At 42.7% G+C, this 20067-nt stretch overlaps 1 protein-coding gene across 1 annotated transcript in view; it reads right to left on the bottom strand.

Annotated features, from left to right (window-relative positions):
• The window catches only part of LOC141835989 (acyl-CoA hydrolase 2-like), a 58008-nt gene extending 47292 nt beyond the window's left edge, over positions 1 to 10716 (bottom strand). The window contains exons 1-6 of the mRNA XM_074723407.1: positions 10606 to 10716; positions 10436 to 10528; positions 9705 to 9772; positions 9307 to 9388; positions 8711 to 8757; positions 8471 to 8596 (exon numbers count right to left, since the gene is read on the bottom strand). Coding sequence (XP_074579508.1) covers positions 8471 to 8596; positions 8711 to 8757; positions 9307 to 9388; positions 9705 to 9772; positions 10436 to 10528; positions 10606 to 10621 — 432 coding nt within the window. The 5' untranslated portion in view covers positions 10622 to 10716. The remainder of the gene's footprint in view (positions 1 to 8470; positions 8597 to 8710; positions 8758 to 9306; positions 9389 to 9704; positions 9773 to 10435; positions 10529 to 10605) is intronic.
• Between the last annotated feature and the right edge of the window lie 9351 nt (positions 10717 to 20067).

The raw sequence follows: 20067 nt of genomic DNA, 5'->3' as shown, positions 1-20067 counted from the left end.
TCAGCTATTGCATTCCCTCCTTGCAATCCCTTCATAGTGTTTCCTCTTCCCCATGCCCCTCAATTTGAGCCTTTCCCCTCCCTATCTCTAGACGTGAGCAACCTCAAGGTTGTTTCCATCTTCCTTTTCCAACGACATGAACTAGACACCTCTCCATGCAACCAAGGTTTAAAATATTGAGTCACACTGAGGTTTCGATCTCGGACCGGAACGATACAGTTTCGGTACTGTATCGTACCATGCCGGTATAGTTTTGGTATTTTTAAAATATAAAATATATTAACTAAAATAAAAAATTTAATCTAAATATTTAAAAATAAAAAATAAAATATTTTTAAAAAATAATAAGATATTTTTATGGATTTTAATAAAGTCTATTTAAATTATCCCCAACTATAACTAGGAATTGAATATTAAAATCTCATTAAGCCCTAAGTTTAAAAAAAACAAAACAAAAATCATGATGGGGGCGCGCGCAACCGAGGCGCGCGCGACCCGAGGCGTGCGCTGCCCGCTCGCTGAGGCGTCGCTGAGCCGAGGCGTCTCCCGGCGGAACCCCTATGTCGGTGTTGTGCCAGTGCAAGTTCGTTGGCAGAATGAAATTTTTCGTCGGTACCGCACGATAGGGCTCGAGATTTCAATCCATGCATGCAATTGTCAAATTTCTCTCCCTCCCCACACACAAAGCCATTAAATTTCCTTTTTCTCCCCCTAAGACACGAGCAAACCTATAAAGTCCAAGGTAAGCTTCCTCTCTCTCATAGACATGTTTAATTGCTCAAAACTCTTTTTCACATTTGTACCCATTTGTCATGTCATATCAAGATAGTTACTAGAGGTGTATATATCGAGTTAAGGAGTAACAAAACATTCTTGTCTATGGGTTTCCCTGCATAACCTACAAAATTTCTAACATTTATAATTGGTGCCTCTTCTCAGCAGTAAAGAAATTCACTATATCCTCGAACGAGGATTTACATTATATGCTACAAATCTTGATCTGCGTTATTCCAAATTAATTGCTAGTCACCTTCATCACATAAGAAAAGGGTAGGTCTCTACGTACCAAGATGTATCAAATTAATATACCAATTAAGAAGTGTCTATGATTCCTTCTATAGAAGACTCCTCAATATGTAACATCCCAAATTCCAAATTTGTGACTTTTTTAGTTTATAGTGATACCTTGATTGCCTATTTAATGTATACCAATAGGGAAAATACTAAGATTCTAGATTTGAGGGCCTTTAAGCATATATCTAATCATATTTCCTATTTTTCTAACCTTGCACTAGTATCTTACTACCAATGTCACCCTACTGATGGATCATTATCATCATAAAGTGTATTTAACAAGTTAATTGATGCATATACGGTTGGTTTAGCTCAAGAATTACTGAAAGAAAATTCCAATTTCAACATTAGAGGAGATCATGACATTTGAATGACTCAGAGCTATGAAGGAAACTTGAGTCAACAGCCAACAACCCATCTAATTACAATTATTAATTGGATACAACTACCAATGTTGTTTTAATGCTTTTCTTGAGAGATAGCAAACTATTAAGATTTTAGAAGGTCAAGGTTTTTAACATAAATTTTACAACTACTTTATTCTTTTCCAACATATAATTTTAAAATAAAGAGAGAACTTAGTCAACAGGCAAGCATTTGAAAGTGGAGGATGCAAACATTGGAAATAGGAGAATCTAAGGTTCTCAGTTTTCTTATACTTGAGAAGCCAATTTTGAGTCTTGGCTGCCTTCGTTTTGTTCCTTATTAATGTTCAAAATTAATCTACCCCATGACTTTTCATCTTTTCCACTATATTCAAGAAGCTTGCACTAATTGTAAAATTATCTTGAATGTTATATTTTAAATGTTGCTTGTCAACTTCTTGAGTTCATCTCAAACTCTCATTCTTATCACTTGTTATTCGAGTGTGGCAAAAATCCTTGAGTGTGGCATCTCAACTTCTACAAGTGTGGTGAAAGGTTCTCTTATCTTTGAGTGTGTATGTCTTTGGCATTATCACAAGCAATGAGACTCTCTATCCTTTTTTATTTAGTAATATCCATGGTATACAATACCAAGTCATGTCGGTCGGCACAGATGGAATTTATCATTCTGTTCGCAAACAATACGATGAAGGTTCATATTTGCCTCTGCGACCATGCAAGGTTGCTACAAGGTCACTATTTCGCGACCTCATGGGGCCACAGGAGGTAGTGTCTTTTTTTATTTTTTTTATTTTTTAATCTTTTTTGTAAACAATAATTTCAATTCCTATCATATTCCTTTCCATCTCTTAGTTTTTTACCTTTCATTAATTTTTCCTCCTACATCATTAATTTTCCACATGGGTGAATAGAGAGACCCTCTTTGATAATGGTTAATTTTTTCCCTCCTTCATCCATCCATGAGATAAATAAGAAAAACAAAAGCTTTTAAAGGATGGTTAATTTTTTTTCCCTCCTTAATCAGTTCATAAGGTAAATAGAGAAAAAAAAAAACCTCATAAATAGAGGAAGTAGATTCTTAGGAAAATAAATATATATATAATATAATTTCTAACCTTATAAACTATACAACTATGAATTAAATTATTGTATATATAAATTTAGTTGAATTTTAAGCCGATCAAAATTAAATCTAGTTTAAACCAACTTAATCCTATCATGTCTACTTGGTGAACTTCAACTAACCCTAAATTGACTTTTAACTCAATAAACATCCAACATTTCACCATATAATATCAAAATTGCAACTGAACATTCAACGTCTCAAATATAACTCAATGGTAAGCATCAATAGCAATCAAATATTAATAAATTATTTTTTAATTAATATATTTATATTTTAAAAAGTATCAAAATTGTATGGACACGTCACGATACCGTACCAAAATCGTATCATTCTGGTCGCAACCGAAACTTCAGCACAGTTAGAAAGTTTAAACATTGGTCTTATCCATCTATAGTTCCTTTCCATTATCTAAGTCAATCTCCATCATGGTTTTACATTACTAGTCTCATTTTGTAATCCACTCTTAGGTCTCTTTCTTCTTCCACTTGCTCTTGTAGATGAGACTGACAACAAATACATTTTTCATACTCGTGGGCATGTTGTGTCATGTTGATAGATGTACAGGTGGTGTATATGCCGAGTCAGAGAAACAAAACATTCTTATATGTGGGAGTTTCCCTCTATGACCTACAAAATTCCTTTGCGTGGAGTTGGTGTCTCTCCTCAAGCAACAAAGACATCATATCCACAATCTCCTTCTCAAACAAGGACTTCCATCATCTAATATGAATCCTGATCCACATTATTCAAATCAACTACTTGTCACTTTTGTACTATAATAATAGGGAGGATCTCTACTTACAAAGATGAACTAAATTAATATTCTGATTGTCTATGATTACTTCTATAGCAAACTCCTCAGCATGTGACATCCTGAATTCCCAGTTTGTGACTTCTTTAGCCAGCAATATATAACAACCATAACAACTTCTATTGATTAAATGAAGCAAGCTTCTCACTTAGAAAAAGTCAAACATACCAACAGCTCAATATTGATTTCATTTTAAGCCATATTCAACTTATCCAATACCCAATTAGTAATTATATTAGATAATTTAAACCTATAACGATGCAAATCTATGATCTCATGTGACTACAACTCAAATCTAAAATGGCAATGTGTCTTTTCAATTTTAGTTGGTGAGAATTTATGACCAATAGATTGGCAATGATCCTTCAACAAGTAATGCCTTCTTATCAGAATTTGAGCATTCATATCGTAACTTGAAATTGCTAGCATTAACTAAGGGTCAAACAAAGAATCCTCTAAAGTAAATTTTGACTCAGTTTTCTTAGTACCATAAACTTTAGTTGTGTATTTTCATCATCTCAGATTGATATGCAACCACCAACTAACAATTGATTTTGAGATTTATCTTTCTATATCAATGTGAATAAAAAAGCAAATTATGCTAACACTAGTCTATATTTATATATGACGAATTTTTTATGGATTAAAATCACTACTTCCTAATATACAAATCTTGAGCATAAATCAAATCATTCAAAAGTTGAACAATGAACTAACCAAAATGGGAAAGAGAGGAAGGGTTGTTTACTGCTATCAATGGTGGTCACCTTTGAAGAAGACCAAAGGGAAACAATTGTTGAAAAGGAGGATGCAGGGTTTAGGGAGTTAGGAGATAAAGGAGATTGTATTTGCTTAAGGGGGTTGTAGTTGGGAAAACATGTGGGGTCATGAAGGGGATTGCAGGAGGAGGGTCACGAAACACCAATGACATAGAGGTATGAGAGGAGGAGAGAAGAGATGAGGGCTACATTTGGAAGAAGATTGAAGGGAAACATGCAAGGATGGAATGGGTCTCTGGATGCTAGGCTTTAAGATGCCCGAGAGGAGGATTCGAGGAGAGGAAATAAACAGGTGCAGGTGAGAGGTCCCAAGTGTGGGAGGGCCCCTATGTGAGGTGGGAGAGAGGGTTGTTGGTCCACTAGATATTGGTGTTATAGAGAATTGGAGATGGTTGCAAAACAATGGGAAGTTGTTTTGTGAGGTACTCTCCATCAATTAATTTGTTCTTATACACTTGATAAAACAGTATTGTGAAATGAAAGAATAAATATTTGATTGAGGCTACACGAACTTTATTTCTCTATTGAGAGTTCCTCTACTATTTTAAGATGATGTACTTCTCACGAAATGTTATCTTATAAATTGCATGTTTTCCTTTGTTTTTCATGGTCAATTTCCTTCTGTCTTACTTTTTACGTGTTATGCCATTTTTAGTCTTAAACATCATGTGTTTAGGTTTAGTTGTTTTGTCCAAATCTTATCACCATAAAAGATGATTGTCTCATAAGTCTATTAAGTGTGTGTTTCTTAAAGATGCTTGTCTCTAAAAGGTGTATGTTATTATTCTCCAGAATTACATAAACATTTGTTTTAACCAATGTGGCATTTTTTTAATCTACCTCCTTCTCCAGCTCACTTATCATGCTTAAGTAGTTAAGCTACTTTCTATCCAATTCCATTGCCTATCCCACAATCTATAATGCAGAACGACTCATAACAAAAGCTTCATCAATGTCGACCTACAATGGACAAAACACAATAAGAGCAGTTCGGTGAATGAAGCTCTAACCAATACGGATCCTAAGGAAGAGTTGGACCACATTGAATATATTGTACGTGACCACGAGAAATTGTTTCCACGATTCTAACCCATGACCACAAGGTCACACGGCAACAATTTTACCGTTGCGTCAAGACTCTCCTTCACAATGGACAAAAAACACAATCCAAGCCTAATATAGCAATTCTGCAAGACTCTACTAGCCTACCAAAACCCTCCAAGATCTCAAATCCTACATCCTTACTGTTATAAGGAAAAGTAAATGCACCACCTAAGATCATCTTTTCCATCACATATTATATGTTTTCTTATTACTAAAATATTCTGCTTTTTTATTTTTCATTGGACTTTTTAAAGGTTCCTTAGAGTATTTTAGAGGCTCTATTTGATCCAAGATAGGGACAAACTATGCTTGATGGAATGGCAAAATTGCACTCCAATGATATATTAGAAATAGACTTTTCATTCTGGAAAATCTACAATTGGATGAAATGGGTAAGCAGCCCCTAATGGTTTAATTGACTAATCTAAAATTCAATAGTGGTAAACGGTTATAAACAGATACATCAGGTTGACTAAAAGGGCACATTCTTCTCTTGTTTGTAAGATTGCTTCAATTTGGATATCAAGAAGCTTTTCCTCCATGGAGATCTTATTAGGAGATCTACATCACCTTATATGTAAATTGAAAAAATCAATATATCAACCATGGTTTGAAATCTCATACCATTCCAGGCGAAATGGTCGAAACGTATTGTTCTGATAAATTATTGAAACTCGATATTACTCGGCACCAAGACAATGTCTTCTGTGTCATTGTGTCAATCATATGGATAAGTATCATTTCATGTCAAGACTCCATACCCTTTGATATGCAAAAATTGAGATAATGTTGTTATTATTTTGTAGTTTGCCTCCTTGCAAGATAATGTCAAAATCATAGCATTGCAAAGAAAAAGTAAACATTAAACTCTACTATATATAGTTATCTTATCTTTTTCCTTTTCTTCATCAACTCTTTCCTCTTTCCACCTCTAATTTACCACCGGCACCGTACATTGAAACGTCGGCATGACACCAAAATAATATCATTTTAGTCAAAAACCGAAACACTAGCAGGGCTAGAGATTTCAAACCTTGATATCAACTAAAGCAGTCTTGTCTCCTAGGGCAAGTCTTAGTAATTTCAATTCTGTATTATTCAATCTGATAAGATCAAAATATTAATGATTCAATATTACGAATTACCTTAGTTTGAGAAGTGAATTCTCATTGTTGACTTAGATGACATTATTGTTACATAAGTGACACTAAAAGAATCAAAAGGTTGACATCTTATTCTTATCTCAATCAACAAATTTAGACTAAGGACTTGGAAGGCCTGAGGTTTCTTATGAGCACTGCAATTGTGCAATTAAGGAGAGACATTTATGTATCATATGAAAAATATGTACTGATATGCTCAAAGAAATGGATATTCTAGACACCAAACTCAATAACACACTTATACATCCAAGCATCGGACAAACACAAAAGATTAGTCATTATCTAATCTGAGAAATTATATATTAGTTCAAAAAATTGAATTATTTCACAATTACTAGACTTAGCGAGTGTGGTTAACAGTTCCTTGAGTCTCCTTATCGAGGTCATTGGATGGCAATACTAAGATTCTCTGATATTTATCTCAAACGGTGTCAATCTCAGTCTTTGACTAAAATTATATTTGTTTTAATATTGTGTTGACATTTTGATATATGGTGTCAGTTCCTTTAGTCTCCTTATCGAGGTCATTGGATGGCAATACTAAGATTCTTTGATATTTATCTCAAGCTATGTCAATCTCAGTCATTAACTAAAATTATATTTGTTTTAATATCATGCTAACATTTTAATATATGGTGTCAATTCCTTGAGTCTCCTTATCGAGGTCATTGGATGGCAATACTAAGATTCTTTGATATTTATCTCAAACCGTGTCAGTCTCAGTCTTTGACTAAAATTATATTTGTTTTAATATCATGCTAACATTTTATTATATGGTGTCAGTGACGAATTGGAAGTGAAAGGAGTAAGGAGATGAACAAGAAAAAAAAAGATAACACAACTATATACTGAAATTCAATCTTTGTGTTTCATCTAGAATATTATAGTTTTGACAACACAAGCTAAAAAATAACGATACTATCTTAATTCATTTTGATATGTTTTGTAGCATACTAAGGGATGTCAAGTGTCGGCGGGAGACATTATTTTGTGTCACGTAATATCGAATTTTTATAATCTATCAAAATGATATGTTTTGATCGTGTTGCTCTAGACAAGGGCCACCTTTATTTTGTTAAGATCATTTTCAAATTACACAATATAACAGTCAATTAGGCACATTCCCCCCTTAATAGATGATCTATTTAAGTTATTATGTTCTTGTGAGAGGAAATTTAAAAACTTTGAAAAATAAAAGGCAGAATATGTATAAAGAAGTGCAAACAGTTGCATAGGCAAGCTTGTTTGGCTCAAGCAATTAATATTGAAGGTGGATATTTATCCTATTGAGCCACTAGTTATATTCTCAAATGACCTCTAACCAATCTTTTATGAGGAAAAGCTCAGAAATAAATTGACATTTTGTTTGAGTAAGTGCAATCTAAGGAGTCCATATCTATTCTTAATTTCAACAACGGATTGGCAAATTAATTAAGTTCATACGAGATATTAGAATTGAACATATGTATAATAGGTTAAGATTTTATAATATCTTAAGCTAGCTTAAAGGTGAGTATCAAGGTATACAAAAAATATACAAGGCCCAAATGTATTTTTTTATTAATCTAATGCACATGCACACACACACATATATATGAACATACAAGTATATAGACAGTTAAAAGGGGACTACTTAGAAAATAGACTTATGGATTCTTCTCCAATAATTCAAGAGGCCTTACAACAAGCTTGCAACAAATGCTTATGGACATGGAATATGTAGTAATGTTAATCTGCTAGATTATTTTATCAATAGAGGGGACACAAAAAGTAGCTCAGTGCACGAAGTTCCCACCAATGCAAGGTCCCAGGAAAGGGTCTATTGTACGCAGTATTACCTTGCTTTGCAAGAGGCTATTTCCGATACTAGAATCTGTGACCTCCAGGTCACACGGCAACTTTATCAATAGAGGGGACACAGATATACATAAATTTCAAAGAACAGATAAGAAGAGAGACGCAAGAGTCTATTGGAATTCAGCATAAAACTTGTTGAAACTGTAAGAAATATGTAATTTTAGGCTTACATCTAATGGCTCCAGATGCAGTATATGCTCAACAAGAGAGAAATCTTTAGGGATACCCTCAGCGTTCCAAATTGATTTTGGTTGCAACAAATTACTATATCCATCTGGCAGTACTAAGCAGATCAGCTGCAATTCTCTAGCAATCAGCAAATCAAGCCTTGTATGCCACATAAAAGGGGAAAAAACTCTCTTTGGAAAAGGCTAGAAATTTTGATCAAAGCCTTTTAAAATTGGAAATACCTTAGACAGCGCGATCACGTTAGCTTGATTAATGGAACCACCAGTACCTAAAACATGAAGTTAGAATTTGGGGATAAAAATTTGATAGAAGCACTATAAGCATGAAATTTATAATAGCACAAGCAAATATTAGCTCATTAAAGAGAGATCATTTATAGAAGATCAAACAGCATGTAGTTCCTATCATCTGGAAAACATATGTCCTATTTAAAGTTTATGGATAAATGATGAAAGAAATGAATTAGTTTATTTAACAATATTCAGTAATTTCCTGAAGGTATACTGTCTGGAAATATGTTAATGACATCCTTAAGTGACAGTATGGCTGATTGCGTATCAGTTTTAGCAACTACCAAAAACAACAATAGAGAAGTGCTTCACTACCTCAATATGGATAATTATGTAATGTGTCAAATAAATGAATCAAATAATACAGCGACCTGCATCAAATTGCCACATATCTGTTTGTTGTAACATCCAAATAACAATGGAACTGTGCTTTGCTACCTTGATATGGAAAACTATGCAGTCTATTATACAAATGGATCAACTAATACAGTGACTGAGTCATATATGCATTAAAAAAGGTAGCATACCATAACCAAAGTAATCATATTGCTTCAACTGAAGGTCTGAACGATCTCCTTCCTCAGAAGTACTAGATCTAGAAACCTCAGCCTGATAGAAGAAGAGATTGATGTGCAAATTTCTTATTATACTGGAACCAGTTTCAAGGCAATTATATCAAACGCGTATTAAGGAATTCTAGATATGATAAGAAGCAGAAACTAGTAAGAAAAAGGAACTGAGTTGATTTCCAAAGCAGAATGATCGCAATCCACAAGAAAACATATGCTGTGAAACAAGGAAGGTATTTTAACGGAAAGGATGTGTGGATTAACATGTGACTGGAAATTTTGCAATTCATAAGAGCAACCTCACCAAGCAAATAGGAGACTTAAAATTCAAAATAATTCAAATGACAAAGATATACCTGACCCTCCCAGATAAAGTAAAGGCCCAATCCACGTTCCCCCTCACGAACAACATAGTCACCGGGTTCTACAAGGAAATGAAGTATGAAATTGTCAAAATACCCATAAAGAGCATTGCTTTCTACTCACAGAAAAAGAGCCTCTAGCAAGACTACACTTGAATGCACAAAATCTAGTAAACTGAGAATTTAAGAGCTCCAAAGTTCAAGTGAATTTTGCAGAAACTTGTAGTTTTTTAGATTTTGAATGCCAAAGACTCGTTAAGAAAAACACTAGAATTATCAAAATGTCATAATATTAACAGAGCGCTAAACTTTATGCTTTAACTCAAAAAGGATTCCAAAGAGATACTCAAATAGAATCAATCTAAAATTACTGAAATTTGCAAGAGTATAAGACTACGTTTACTAAAAACGAACAGAATCCCATAACTGTCAAAATGTCATCAAAAGTTCCAACAACATTCAAAGAGAAGGAATTTTTAAGTTTCGACTCCAAAGGAAAAGGAATTGGGGTGCACAAATGAAACGCTCAAAAAGAGAACTAGAATTATCGAAATTGCGGCATAAAGATAAGATTCTCTCTGACACAAATATGATGGACGTAAAATACGGCTCAAACAACACTAATTCTCCATCATGAAGTTGTATCCACAGTAGTCTTGGGTAAAACACTTCCACAAAGGGCCTTGTCAATCCAAACTGTAATTAGATTGCATAAATGAGACTACCATAACGCCTAACTTGGATGACGTCTGCGATCTTGCGAAGCGACGAGCTAGGGAGCCGCTGCAATAAAGGAACTTGCCCCAGGAATTCGATCACTGAAACGAGATCGGAGGCCAAGAAATTTCGCATCAGGAATCCAAAATTAACAAAAAAGGAAACCCATGAGGCGTACATGTTTCCTGATCCATGAAGATACCCACGAACAGAGGCAGGATCGGAGCAGTTTTGTCGCTCCCGCTCCCGCTATCGCTGTGCACTAGTACGAAAGAGTTCCCGAAGGTGTGGAACAAAAAAAAAAAAATAAAAAATTGGCAAATTTCCTAAAAACTTCGGTAATTCTAAAAAAAGGCTCCAAACTTTGAAAATGAAAATGATGCTCAGAAAAGCTCCTTCCCAAATCAGCTGATTGCAAATGCGTCGTTCATCGCCAAGATCCGGTTCACTTCTGAACCAAAGCACATGTCAAATCAAATCAAATCAAGAAGCGCATGGAATTATCTCTTAATTATTTCTTTTTATTTATATAAAATATTTGCATTATCTCTTACATAATCCTTTTTATTGATTAAAATACTTTTAATTTTATTAATTAAATTTAATTTTTTAAGCCAAAATTATATAACTGAATTCCTTATCACAAGATCAATATTAAAACATTTATTTTTGACTTGAAATATTATTTTAATTCGCTAAGTATATATGTACTGAAAAATGTCAAATAAAATATAATAAAAAATATTAACTAATAATATATAGGTGTGGGACTATGTTTGCACCCTTGCAACCCAACAATCCCCCCCTCAAACAAAGGACCACTGGAAGCTCCCCTACCATTTCTCATGGTCCGGCTGCCATTTCTCATGGTCCGGCTGCCATGTCCCTCATGGTCCGGCTGCCATGTCCCTCATGGTCCGGCTGTCATTTCTCATGGTCCGGCTGCCATGTCCCTCATGGTCCGGCTGCCATGTCCCTCATGGTCCGAGCCTCCCCTACTTCCTTTATTTTTTCCCGAGGGTTCCCACATGGTTAGATCTAGATCATGGCTCATCCGGCGGTTAGTCCGGTGAAGAGCGGCCTCGCTCTGATACCAATTGTAGGGTCTAAAGGATGTCAGTATCTCCACAATGACATGATATTGTCCACTTTGGGCCTAAGCCCTCATGGTTTTTGTTCTTGGGCTCTCCCCAAAAGGCCTCATACCAATGGAGATACTTTTCATCCTTTTAAACCCATGATCTTTCCCCATGTGTTTTAGATGTGGGACTATGTTTGCACCCTTGCAACCCAACACGAAGGTGTACGTCCGACGGCGTGTTGTCATACCTAGTAAAGGGGTGTCAGAGACTAGACTACCGTACAAGTGGAGGAGTGGTCGACGGGAGAGAGAGAGAGGAGGAGATGTAGGATTGAGGAGTCGACGCGGCTCGGTTCGGCTCGGACGGTACGATTTGGCCCTCTCCTGACTGGCCTCTTGAAGCGGCTCGGACGCTTCGGGTTAGTCTACTCGTGAGGAGTCGGCTCGGACATAGCCCCCAGATTTCATACCGACGGGCCCGTCTTCGAGGACTCGGATCGGGCCCGTATCAAAGGACCTGCTCTGAGGGCTGGGATCGAGTTTTTATCGGGGGACCCGAGTGCAAGTCGTAGGGGAGTCGTGCTCGTCCTCTGGGGTTCGACCTGTACGCTCGGGAGTTGTTGGCTCTGTTCGGGCGCCCCTCGCGGGCAAATCCGAATCCGTCCTCTTATGACCATAACACCAGCCTCCCCACGAGTCTAGTCGAAGGAGGCGTGAGTCAGACTGACTAGACCGAGTGGTGCTTGAGTCCGAGTCAAACTCAAATGGACGATGCTTTCAAGGCGCGTGAAGCCGACACGTGTCAGGTAGGCACAGTGGTCAGCTAGGACGGTGGGCACGTGACAAGCATGGCTGGGGTCTTTTTCGAGGCGTGGGTTAATGAGGTGTGACATCCGATGGGACAAGACGGATCGTCGTAATGATGAGGAAATCTTTCTTGGGAAACGTAATCCATTGGACGGTTGAGAGCCAATCTCGCCTTTTTCCCACCGCCTGATTAGACGGTTGTGCGTGGTAGGGTTTTGGTATAAGTATAACGAGGAGGAGCAGGCGCTGCGCGCCTGCATCATCATCTTCGTCTCTCGTCTTCCTACGACCTTCGTCTTCGGGAGCCCTACATCCCTAGTTTCCTTCCTTTCTCTACACCAAGTAAGCTTCTACTTCCCTTCTTGTCTTCATTTCTTCTCTCCGTCGAGCCCTTAGAGATTGAATAGGAATGTCGTCTGAGGAACCGGCTAGGTGCTGGTACGAGTCAACCTCCTCGACGTTTACTGACGAGTCTAGATTAAAGATCATACTCAAATATGAGATTCCGAGTCGGTTTAGGATTAGGGTTCCCAAGCGTCACCACCGACCGAGTAGTCCTCCGCCCGGTTTCTTGACCTTTTTCCAAGGTCGGCTAGAAGGCGGGCTTCGCTTCCCGATTCCGACGCTCTTTCAAGAAGTTGCCGAGTACTTCCAACTTCCCTTGAACCAATTAGCACCCAACTCGTTTCAACTCCTCTGCGGAGTCGTCCTCGTTTTCTGGATGTACCAGATTCCCTTGGATCCGACCGTCTTCTATTTCTTCTTCTACCCAAAGAAAAAGGAAGATGGTGTCTTTTTCTTCAACACGAAGTCAGGTTTCAACTTCTTAGATAAGTACCCGACTTCTCACAAGGGCTGGAATCCGAAGTTTTTCTATCTTTCTCCCCTGAGTCCTTTCGACTTTCCCGACAGAGTGGCGGGAGAGCTCCTCGAGTTGCCTGTCTTGAAGCCCTACAAGGAGAATTCGGTTTACTTGGAGGCGTCCGAGTCGTTGAAGGGCCTCAAGTTTGATGTCAACAAGTTAGTGGGCGAGGAGGGGCTTCTCTACAGAGCACACTTGAGTCCCATCGTGGCCGAGCTTCCCGAAGCACTCGGTAAGTCTTACCTTTACTCGGGCTTTTGTAATGACTAACTTAGTTTCTTTTCTTTTCTGCAGACGACGTTTGGATGGCCGCGTCCAAACAAATTCCTGAAGTGGAATCGGGCGTCGTTGGAAGCGTTAGATCACGCCGACTAAATCAGCTACTGCTCCGGGGCCCGAGTCGAAGGGGCCAAGGGTGACGGCGATGCCCGAGGACGTGGGGTAGGTTCCCGAGCCGACGGAGCCCGAGACCTCCACTCGGGAGGAGGGGAGCTGTGGCTGAGGAGTCGGGAGAACCGCGTCCCCCGCCTGAGAAGGGGAAAGAGATAGTCGAGGGAGGGGAGTTAGCCAAAGAAGACTTCTTCCTCCCGCTCCAAGAAGAAACACCATCACTTCTCGCTCACCCCGTCGCGAGGAGAAGCAGACCAAGAAGTCAGCCCGCACCTCCAAGAGAAGTGGCTCAAGAAATCTCGAGCGTCACATCCTTGAGTGTTGCAGGCGCAGGCGAGTCCAACCTCGTCCCCGAGTTAGAGCCTTCCACGCAGCCGGCAACGTGCCGAGGCGGTCCGCGTGGACATGGACGTGGGAGGGACTGCACCGCCAGTAGCGCAACGACGGAGCCGAGGGACGCCCGAGCCAACATCCGGCAGCTCCCCGAGAAGGCAACGACACCGACTACGGACTCCCTCTAATGATCCGATATCGGAGGCAGCGACACCAACGGCTGTGGCTTCAACATCGGCATCGGAGGGCCAACGGGATCGGGTTCTCGCCGGCTCGGAGGGGGCGACACGACCTTCCTCGTCTGCTCATGGACTTCAGGTCAATGCGGATAACCGGGTGGCGGCTGACACGCCCTTCTCCACGGAGGAGATGATGGATATGATGAACCAGGTTCGCGCGATGCGGGGTGGACTCCTTCCGTGGGATCAGCACTTCGGAGCTGAGTTACCGAGCCAACTTCCATATCCTGCGAGTAAGTCCACTTAGCCCTCCTCGATCTTTGCCTTTCTCACGATTAACGAGGTTCCATGTTTTCTTGTGCAGTTCTGGGTTGAGCATATGGAGATGCACACCCGACTGCTTTATCTGAATCGCCAGTTCGGCGTGATGGAACGGCAACTGCAAGCGTTGAGAGCCCAAGACTCCGAACGGCTTTGGGAACTGGAGGAGGCACGGGCTGCAGGCAACCAAGAGCGGCCAGGAGGTCGCCAGTACCGAGCTGCGCTACTGGAGGTCCAGGAGAAGATGGAAGCCTTGGAGAAGAGACCAATGCGGCTCGGGCTAAGGACCAGGAAGAGCTGAAGCAGGTCCGGGAACAGTTGGCCCAGCGGGGTAGGGAGCTGTCCCGAGTGCTCGAGGAGTCGGCCGTCCTGAAGAAGCGGGCGGAAGACTTAGCCGCAGGGCAGAAGGCCCTAGAGGACTCGGTCTGCCGGTGTGCGGGGCGAGCTGCCTGCATACAAAGAGGGAGAGCCCGGGCGGGTGCAAGCCGCCAAGGAGGCCTGGCTGGAATCGGAGGAGTACACGACCAGTTCCAGGAGAAGACTGCCCGGATGTTAGAGCGCGGTTTTGACGGGGCGCTAAAACAGGTGTACGAGGCGGGGTTGTTTCCTCCCGGCACCTCCCTAGAATTTTTAGATATAGGCAAAGTCTGGGCTGAGTTGCCCGAGTCGGAGAGGAGAGGGTGAGAGGTGATATAATACGAGTGTGACACCTTTGTAGCACTCTCTCCAATTTTGAAGTCAATGGAACTTTTTGCCTTGTAGTTCTATTCTTTGTCGTTTACTTGGGGCATTCGGGAGAACCTTTTATCTTCGAGCTACAGTCTCTGTCTCTGAGTGTCTAAGGTTGAGAGCATCTCTAGACTATGTTTGAGTTAGGAAGATTGAACCCTGAAAAGGGTGATTGCTGATGGGGCAGGTTTGAGACCTGAGAGTTAGATCCCGACCATGTCCAAGTCGGGAGAGGTTGAACCCTGAAAAGGATAATTGCCGATGGAGCAGGTCCGAGACCTGAGAGCTCGATCCCGACTATGTCTGAGTCGGGAGAGGTTGAACCCTGAAAAGGGCAATTGCCGATGGAGCAGGTCCGAGACCTGAGAGCTCGATCCCGACTATGTCCGAGTCGGGAGAGGTTGAACCCTGAAAAGGGCAATTGCCGATGGAGCAGGTCCGAGACCTGAGAGCTCGATCCCGACTATGTCCGAGTTGGGAGAGGTTGAACCCTAAAAAGGGTAATTGCCGATGGAGCAGGTCCGAGACCTGAGAGCTCGATCCCGACTATGTCCGAGTCGGGAGAGGTTGAACCCTAAGGAGGGCGATTGTTGATAGAGCAGGTCCGAGACCTGAGACTATGTCTGAGTTGGGAGAGGTTGAACTTAAGAGAGGGTGGAAGTCTTGAGGAGACGGGACCAGTGTTGCCTGAAAAGGTTCTTTCATTGTTAGACACATTTAAGTAAAGAGTACAGAGGGGGATAACAAGAAGGAATTTCCGCGAGATTTCGTCAAGTCCGATAAGGCCACAGATGAGTCGCGTTCCATGGCCGCACCAAGTCCTTCCCTGCTGAATCCGATAGGTAGTAGGCGCCGAAGCTCGTTTTCTTGATGACCCGGTATGGACCTTCCCATGGCGGTTCGAGCTTGCCGACGTCCCCTACCGGTTTGACTTTCTTCCACACCAGATCTCCGACTTGGAAGGCTCGAGGGATGACTCGTCTTGTTGTATGTGCTACACATGCGCTGTCGGTAGGCGTTAGCCGAGTGGCGGCTCGGTCTCGGGCTTTCCGAAACGAGGTCCAACTCCATGAGCCTTCGGTTGTTGTTGTCGGCATCGTAGCACTGTCGCCGATCCGACTCGACTCCAACTTCCATAGGGACCACCACTTCTCCGCCATACACTAAGTGGAAAGGTGTCATACCGGTGTTTTCCCTTGGCGTGGTGCAGTAGGCCCAGAGAATGCAGGGCAATTCTTCAACCCAACTCCCTCCTTCATGATCCAGCTTGGTCTTGAGTCCTCGCACTATCTCCTCGATTGACGACTTCAGTTTGCCCGTTGCTCTGTGGGTATGCCACCGAAGTGAAGGCTTGCTGAATGCCGAGTCCTTTGCACCACTCTTGAAGTTTCTTACCTTGAAATTGTCGCCCATTATCCGAGACGAGGCGGTGTGGGATGCCGTATCTACACACGATGTTCTTCCATAGGAACTTGAGCACCATGTCTTCAGTGATTCGGGCTAATGCTTCGGCTTCCACCCACTTGGAGAAGTAGTCCACCGCGACCAGCAAGAACTTCTTCTATTGTGGTCCGTCAGGAAAGGCCCGACTATATCCATTCCCCACTAGTCGAAGGGATATGAGGTAGTGGCTGTCTTCAGTTGCTCAGTCGGATGCTTAATGAAAGGCTGATATTTTTGGCAATGGATGCATGTTGACACCAGCTTAGCTGAGTCCGCCTGGAGAGTCGGCCAAAAGTATCCGATGAGGAGAACTTTCCAGCCAGAGATCGACCTCCTAGGTGATTGCCGCAGCAGCCTTGGTGAGCTTCCTTCAGCACGTACTCTGCATCTTCGGGTCCGAAGACACTTGAGTAATGGCCGGGAGAAGGCTCGCCGATACAATTGATCTCCGATTAGGGTGAATCGAGGGGCTCTTCTTTTGAGGAGGCGGGCCTGATCCGGATCCGCGGGTATCTCACCGGTCCAGAGGAACGCGAGTACTGGAGTCCTCCAGTCATCCGGCTCGGTTGTTCCTGGATGGCTGGTCTATCTGCGCTATCCACGCCACTTGCGTGATCGGCTCTTCCTCCGTTCATTCGGTGACGGAGCTAGCTAGTCGGGCTAGCTCATCAGCTTTGCGTTCTCGGCCCGGGGGATCTTTAGGAGGTTGACTTCCTTGAACTCCATCCTCAACTTTGTGAAGGCTTCGGCATACTTCCGGAGCCGATCATTCTTGATTTCGTATTTCCCTTCTACCTGCTGGGACACCAGCTGAGAGTCAGAAAGGAGTTGCACCCGGGTCGCTCCCATTCTTCTGGCTGCTTGAAGGCCTAGCGAGAGCTGCTTCGTACTCCGCTTCGTTGTTTGAGGCTTTGAAACTTAGCCACATGGAGAACCGGATCTCTTCTCCCTGGGGGGAGACCAGGAGCACCCCGACTCCGCTTCCTTGCTTATTGGAGGACCCATCCACATATACTTTCCATTCCTCCTCCGAGTCGCTTTGGGGCACCTCGGCAAGGAAGTCGGCCAACGCTTGGGCCTTGATCGCCGTGCGGGGTTGGTATTGGATGTCGTATTCACCGAGTTCCACAGTCCACTTGATGAGCCGTCCGAAGGATTCGGTTGAGTGAATATTCGCCCCAAGTTGCTGTTAATCAGCACAGTGACTTGATGGGATAAGGAAGTAGGCCGAAGCCGCCGAGTGACAGAACCAAGATCCAGGCTAACTTCTCCAAGCTGTGTACCGGGTCTCGGCGTCTTTCAACAGATGACTGGAGAAGTATATGGGATTGTTGACTTTGTCCTTCATTCTTTACTAGAACCGAGCTGGCGGCCGAGTCGGTGGCGGAGAGGTACATCCAGAGTGGTTCACCCGGGAGTGATTTCGCCAGTCGGGGCAGCTGAGTCAGGTAAGCCTTGAGTTCTTCAAAGGCCTTGTCACATTCGGAGTTCCACTCAAACCGCTGAGCCTTCCTAGGATTTTGAAGAAAGGGAGAGCTGCGCTCTGCCGAATGGGAGATGAATCGGGATAAAGTCGTTATGCGGCCGACTAGCTTTGGGCTTCCCAGAGGTTCCGAGGAGGAGCCATCTGTGCCAAAGCTTGTATTTTCTCTGGGTTAGCTTCGATTCCTTTCTCGGTCACTATGTATCCAAGGAATCGACTCGACTCGGACGCCGAAGAGGCACTTAGCCGGATTTAGTTTGAGTCTGTATCGCCGCAATGTGTCACAAGTCTCGTCGATGTCGGATATAAGAGATTCACCCCGAGTCATTTTGATCAGGATGTCATCAACATATACTTCGATGTTCCGCCCTTGCTGATGTTGGAACACTCGGTCCATCAGGCGTTGATAAGTAGCTCCTGCGTTCTTTAGTCCAAATGGCATAACGGTGTAACAAAAGGTGTCATCGGCTATTATAAAGCTAACCTTGTCTTGATCAGTTACATCGAGTGGAATTTGATGATAGCCTTGATAGGCATCTAACATACATATGTACTCGCACCCTGCGATCGAGTCCACCAGCTGATCAATCCTTGGCAACGGGTAGCAGTCTTTCGGGCAAGCCTTGTTGAGGTCCCTGAAGTCCACGCATACTCGCCATTTGTTGTTCGGTTTCGGCACGAGTACCACATTGGACAGTTAGGTCGGGAAGTGTACTTCTTATGATGTGCCCTGCCCTCAGGAGCTTTTGCACCTCCTCTCGGATGACCTTGTTCTGCTTCGGACCGAAGTGCCTTCTTTTCTGCTTGACGGGTTGGGTGCCAGGCAGAACGTTGAGCCGGTGGACAGCAACAGAGGGAGAAATGCCGGTGAGGTTGTCAGAAGTCCACACGAATACATCTTGGTTCCGGAGGAGGCAGGCCCCGAGGCTTTCTTTCAGTTCGGGAGGCAGGTCCGCGGCCACATGGACGGTCGTCTCGGCTCGACCCGGGCAAACCTGCAAGGATTCTTTACCTTCGAGACTTGCCGCGGCTTGGGCTTCCTGTACCGAGTGGATCTCGGCGCCTTGTATCTTCCGATTCTTTTTGGCCTCGATCCGGACCATATCCACGTAGCACCGCCAGGAAGCTAGCTGATCCCCTTGGGCTTCGCCGGCTCGGTCTCCTACGGGAAACTTCATTTTTTGGTGATATGTGGAGACCACCTCCGAGAAGGCGCTTAGAGTTGGCCTTCCCAAGATGATGTTGTAGGCTGACGACGCGTCTACGACGGTGAAGGATGTTGATGCAGTTTGTCCCGATTGTTGTTTTGATGCTGACACAGATTTAAGTTCATTTTAGTTGGACAAGATTTAAGTTCAATATATTCAGATTGACCAATGACCGGATGGAGTCGGAGAGGGCTCGGTTGCTCGTTCTCCGGACTAGGTCAGAGAGGGCTCGATAGCTCGTTCTTTCGATCAGATGTAGTCGGAGAGGGCCGGTAGTTCGTTCTTCGGACTAGGTCAGAGAGGGCTCGGTAGCTCATTCTCTAGACCGGATGGAGTCGGAGAGGGCTCGGTAGCTCGTTCTTCGGACTAGGTCAAAGAGGGCTCGATAGCTCGTTCTCTGGACCGAATGGAGTAGGAGAGGGCTCGGTAGCTCGTTCTCCAAATTAGGTCAGAGAGGGCTCGGTAGCTCATTCTCTGTACCGAACTATAGTCGGAGAAGGCTTGGTAGCCTGTCTTCGGACCGGATCATTGTCAGAGTAGGCTTGGGGAGTCTGTTCTCTGAATACATGATCCAATGTGGTTGGCTCGGGTGAGACCCAAGTTAATCAAGTGATCAGATTGCATGGGATTCAAATTCATTTTGGTGTAATCGATTAAACAAGGGTTAGTTGGTTAGTCGACCTGATGATCAATTACAGAACATTCTGTAAGAATTTGAAAAACCCACAGAACACACCATAATCGATTGGGTAATCGATTATGGCCAATGGTAATCGATCTGTTGATCGACTACACGCTTTAACG

Source organism: Curcuma longa, chromosome 10, assembly GCF_044706935.1.
Source record: "Curcuma longa cultivar G26 ecotype Majalengka, Jawa Barat chromosome 10, ITB_CL_G26_1.1, whole genome shotgun sequence".
Lineage (NCBI taxonomy): Eukaryota > Viridiplantae > Streptophyta > Magnoliopsida > Zingiberales > Zingiberaceae > Curcuma > Curcuma longa.
This window is presented reverse-complemented; position numbering and strand designations above follow the sequence as displayed.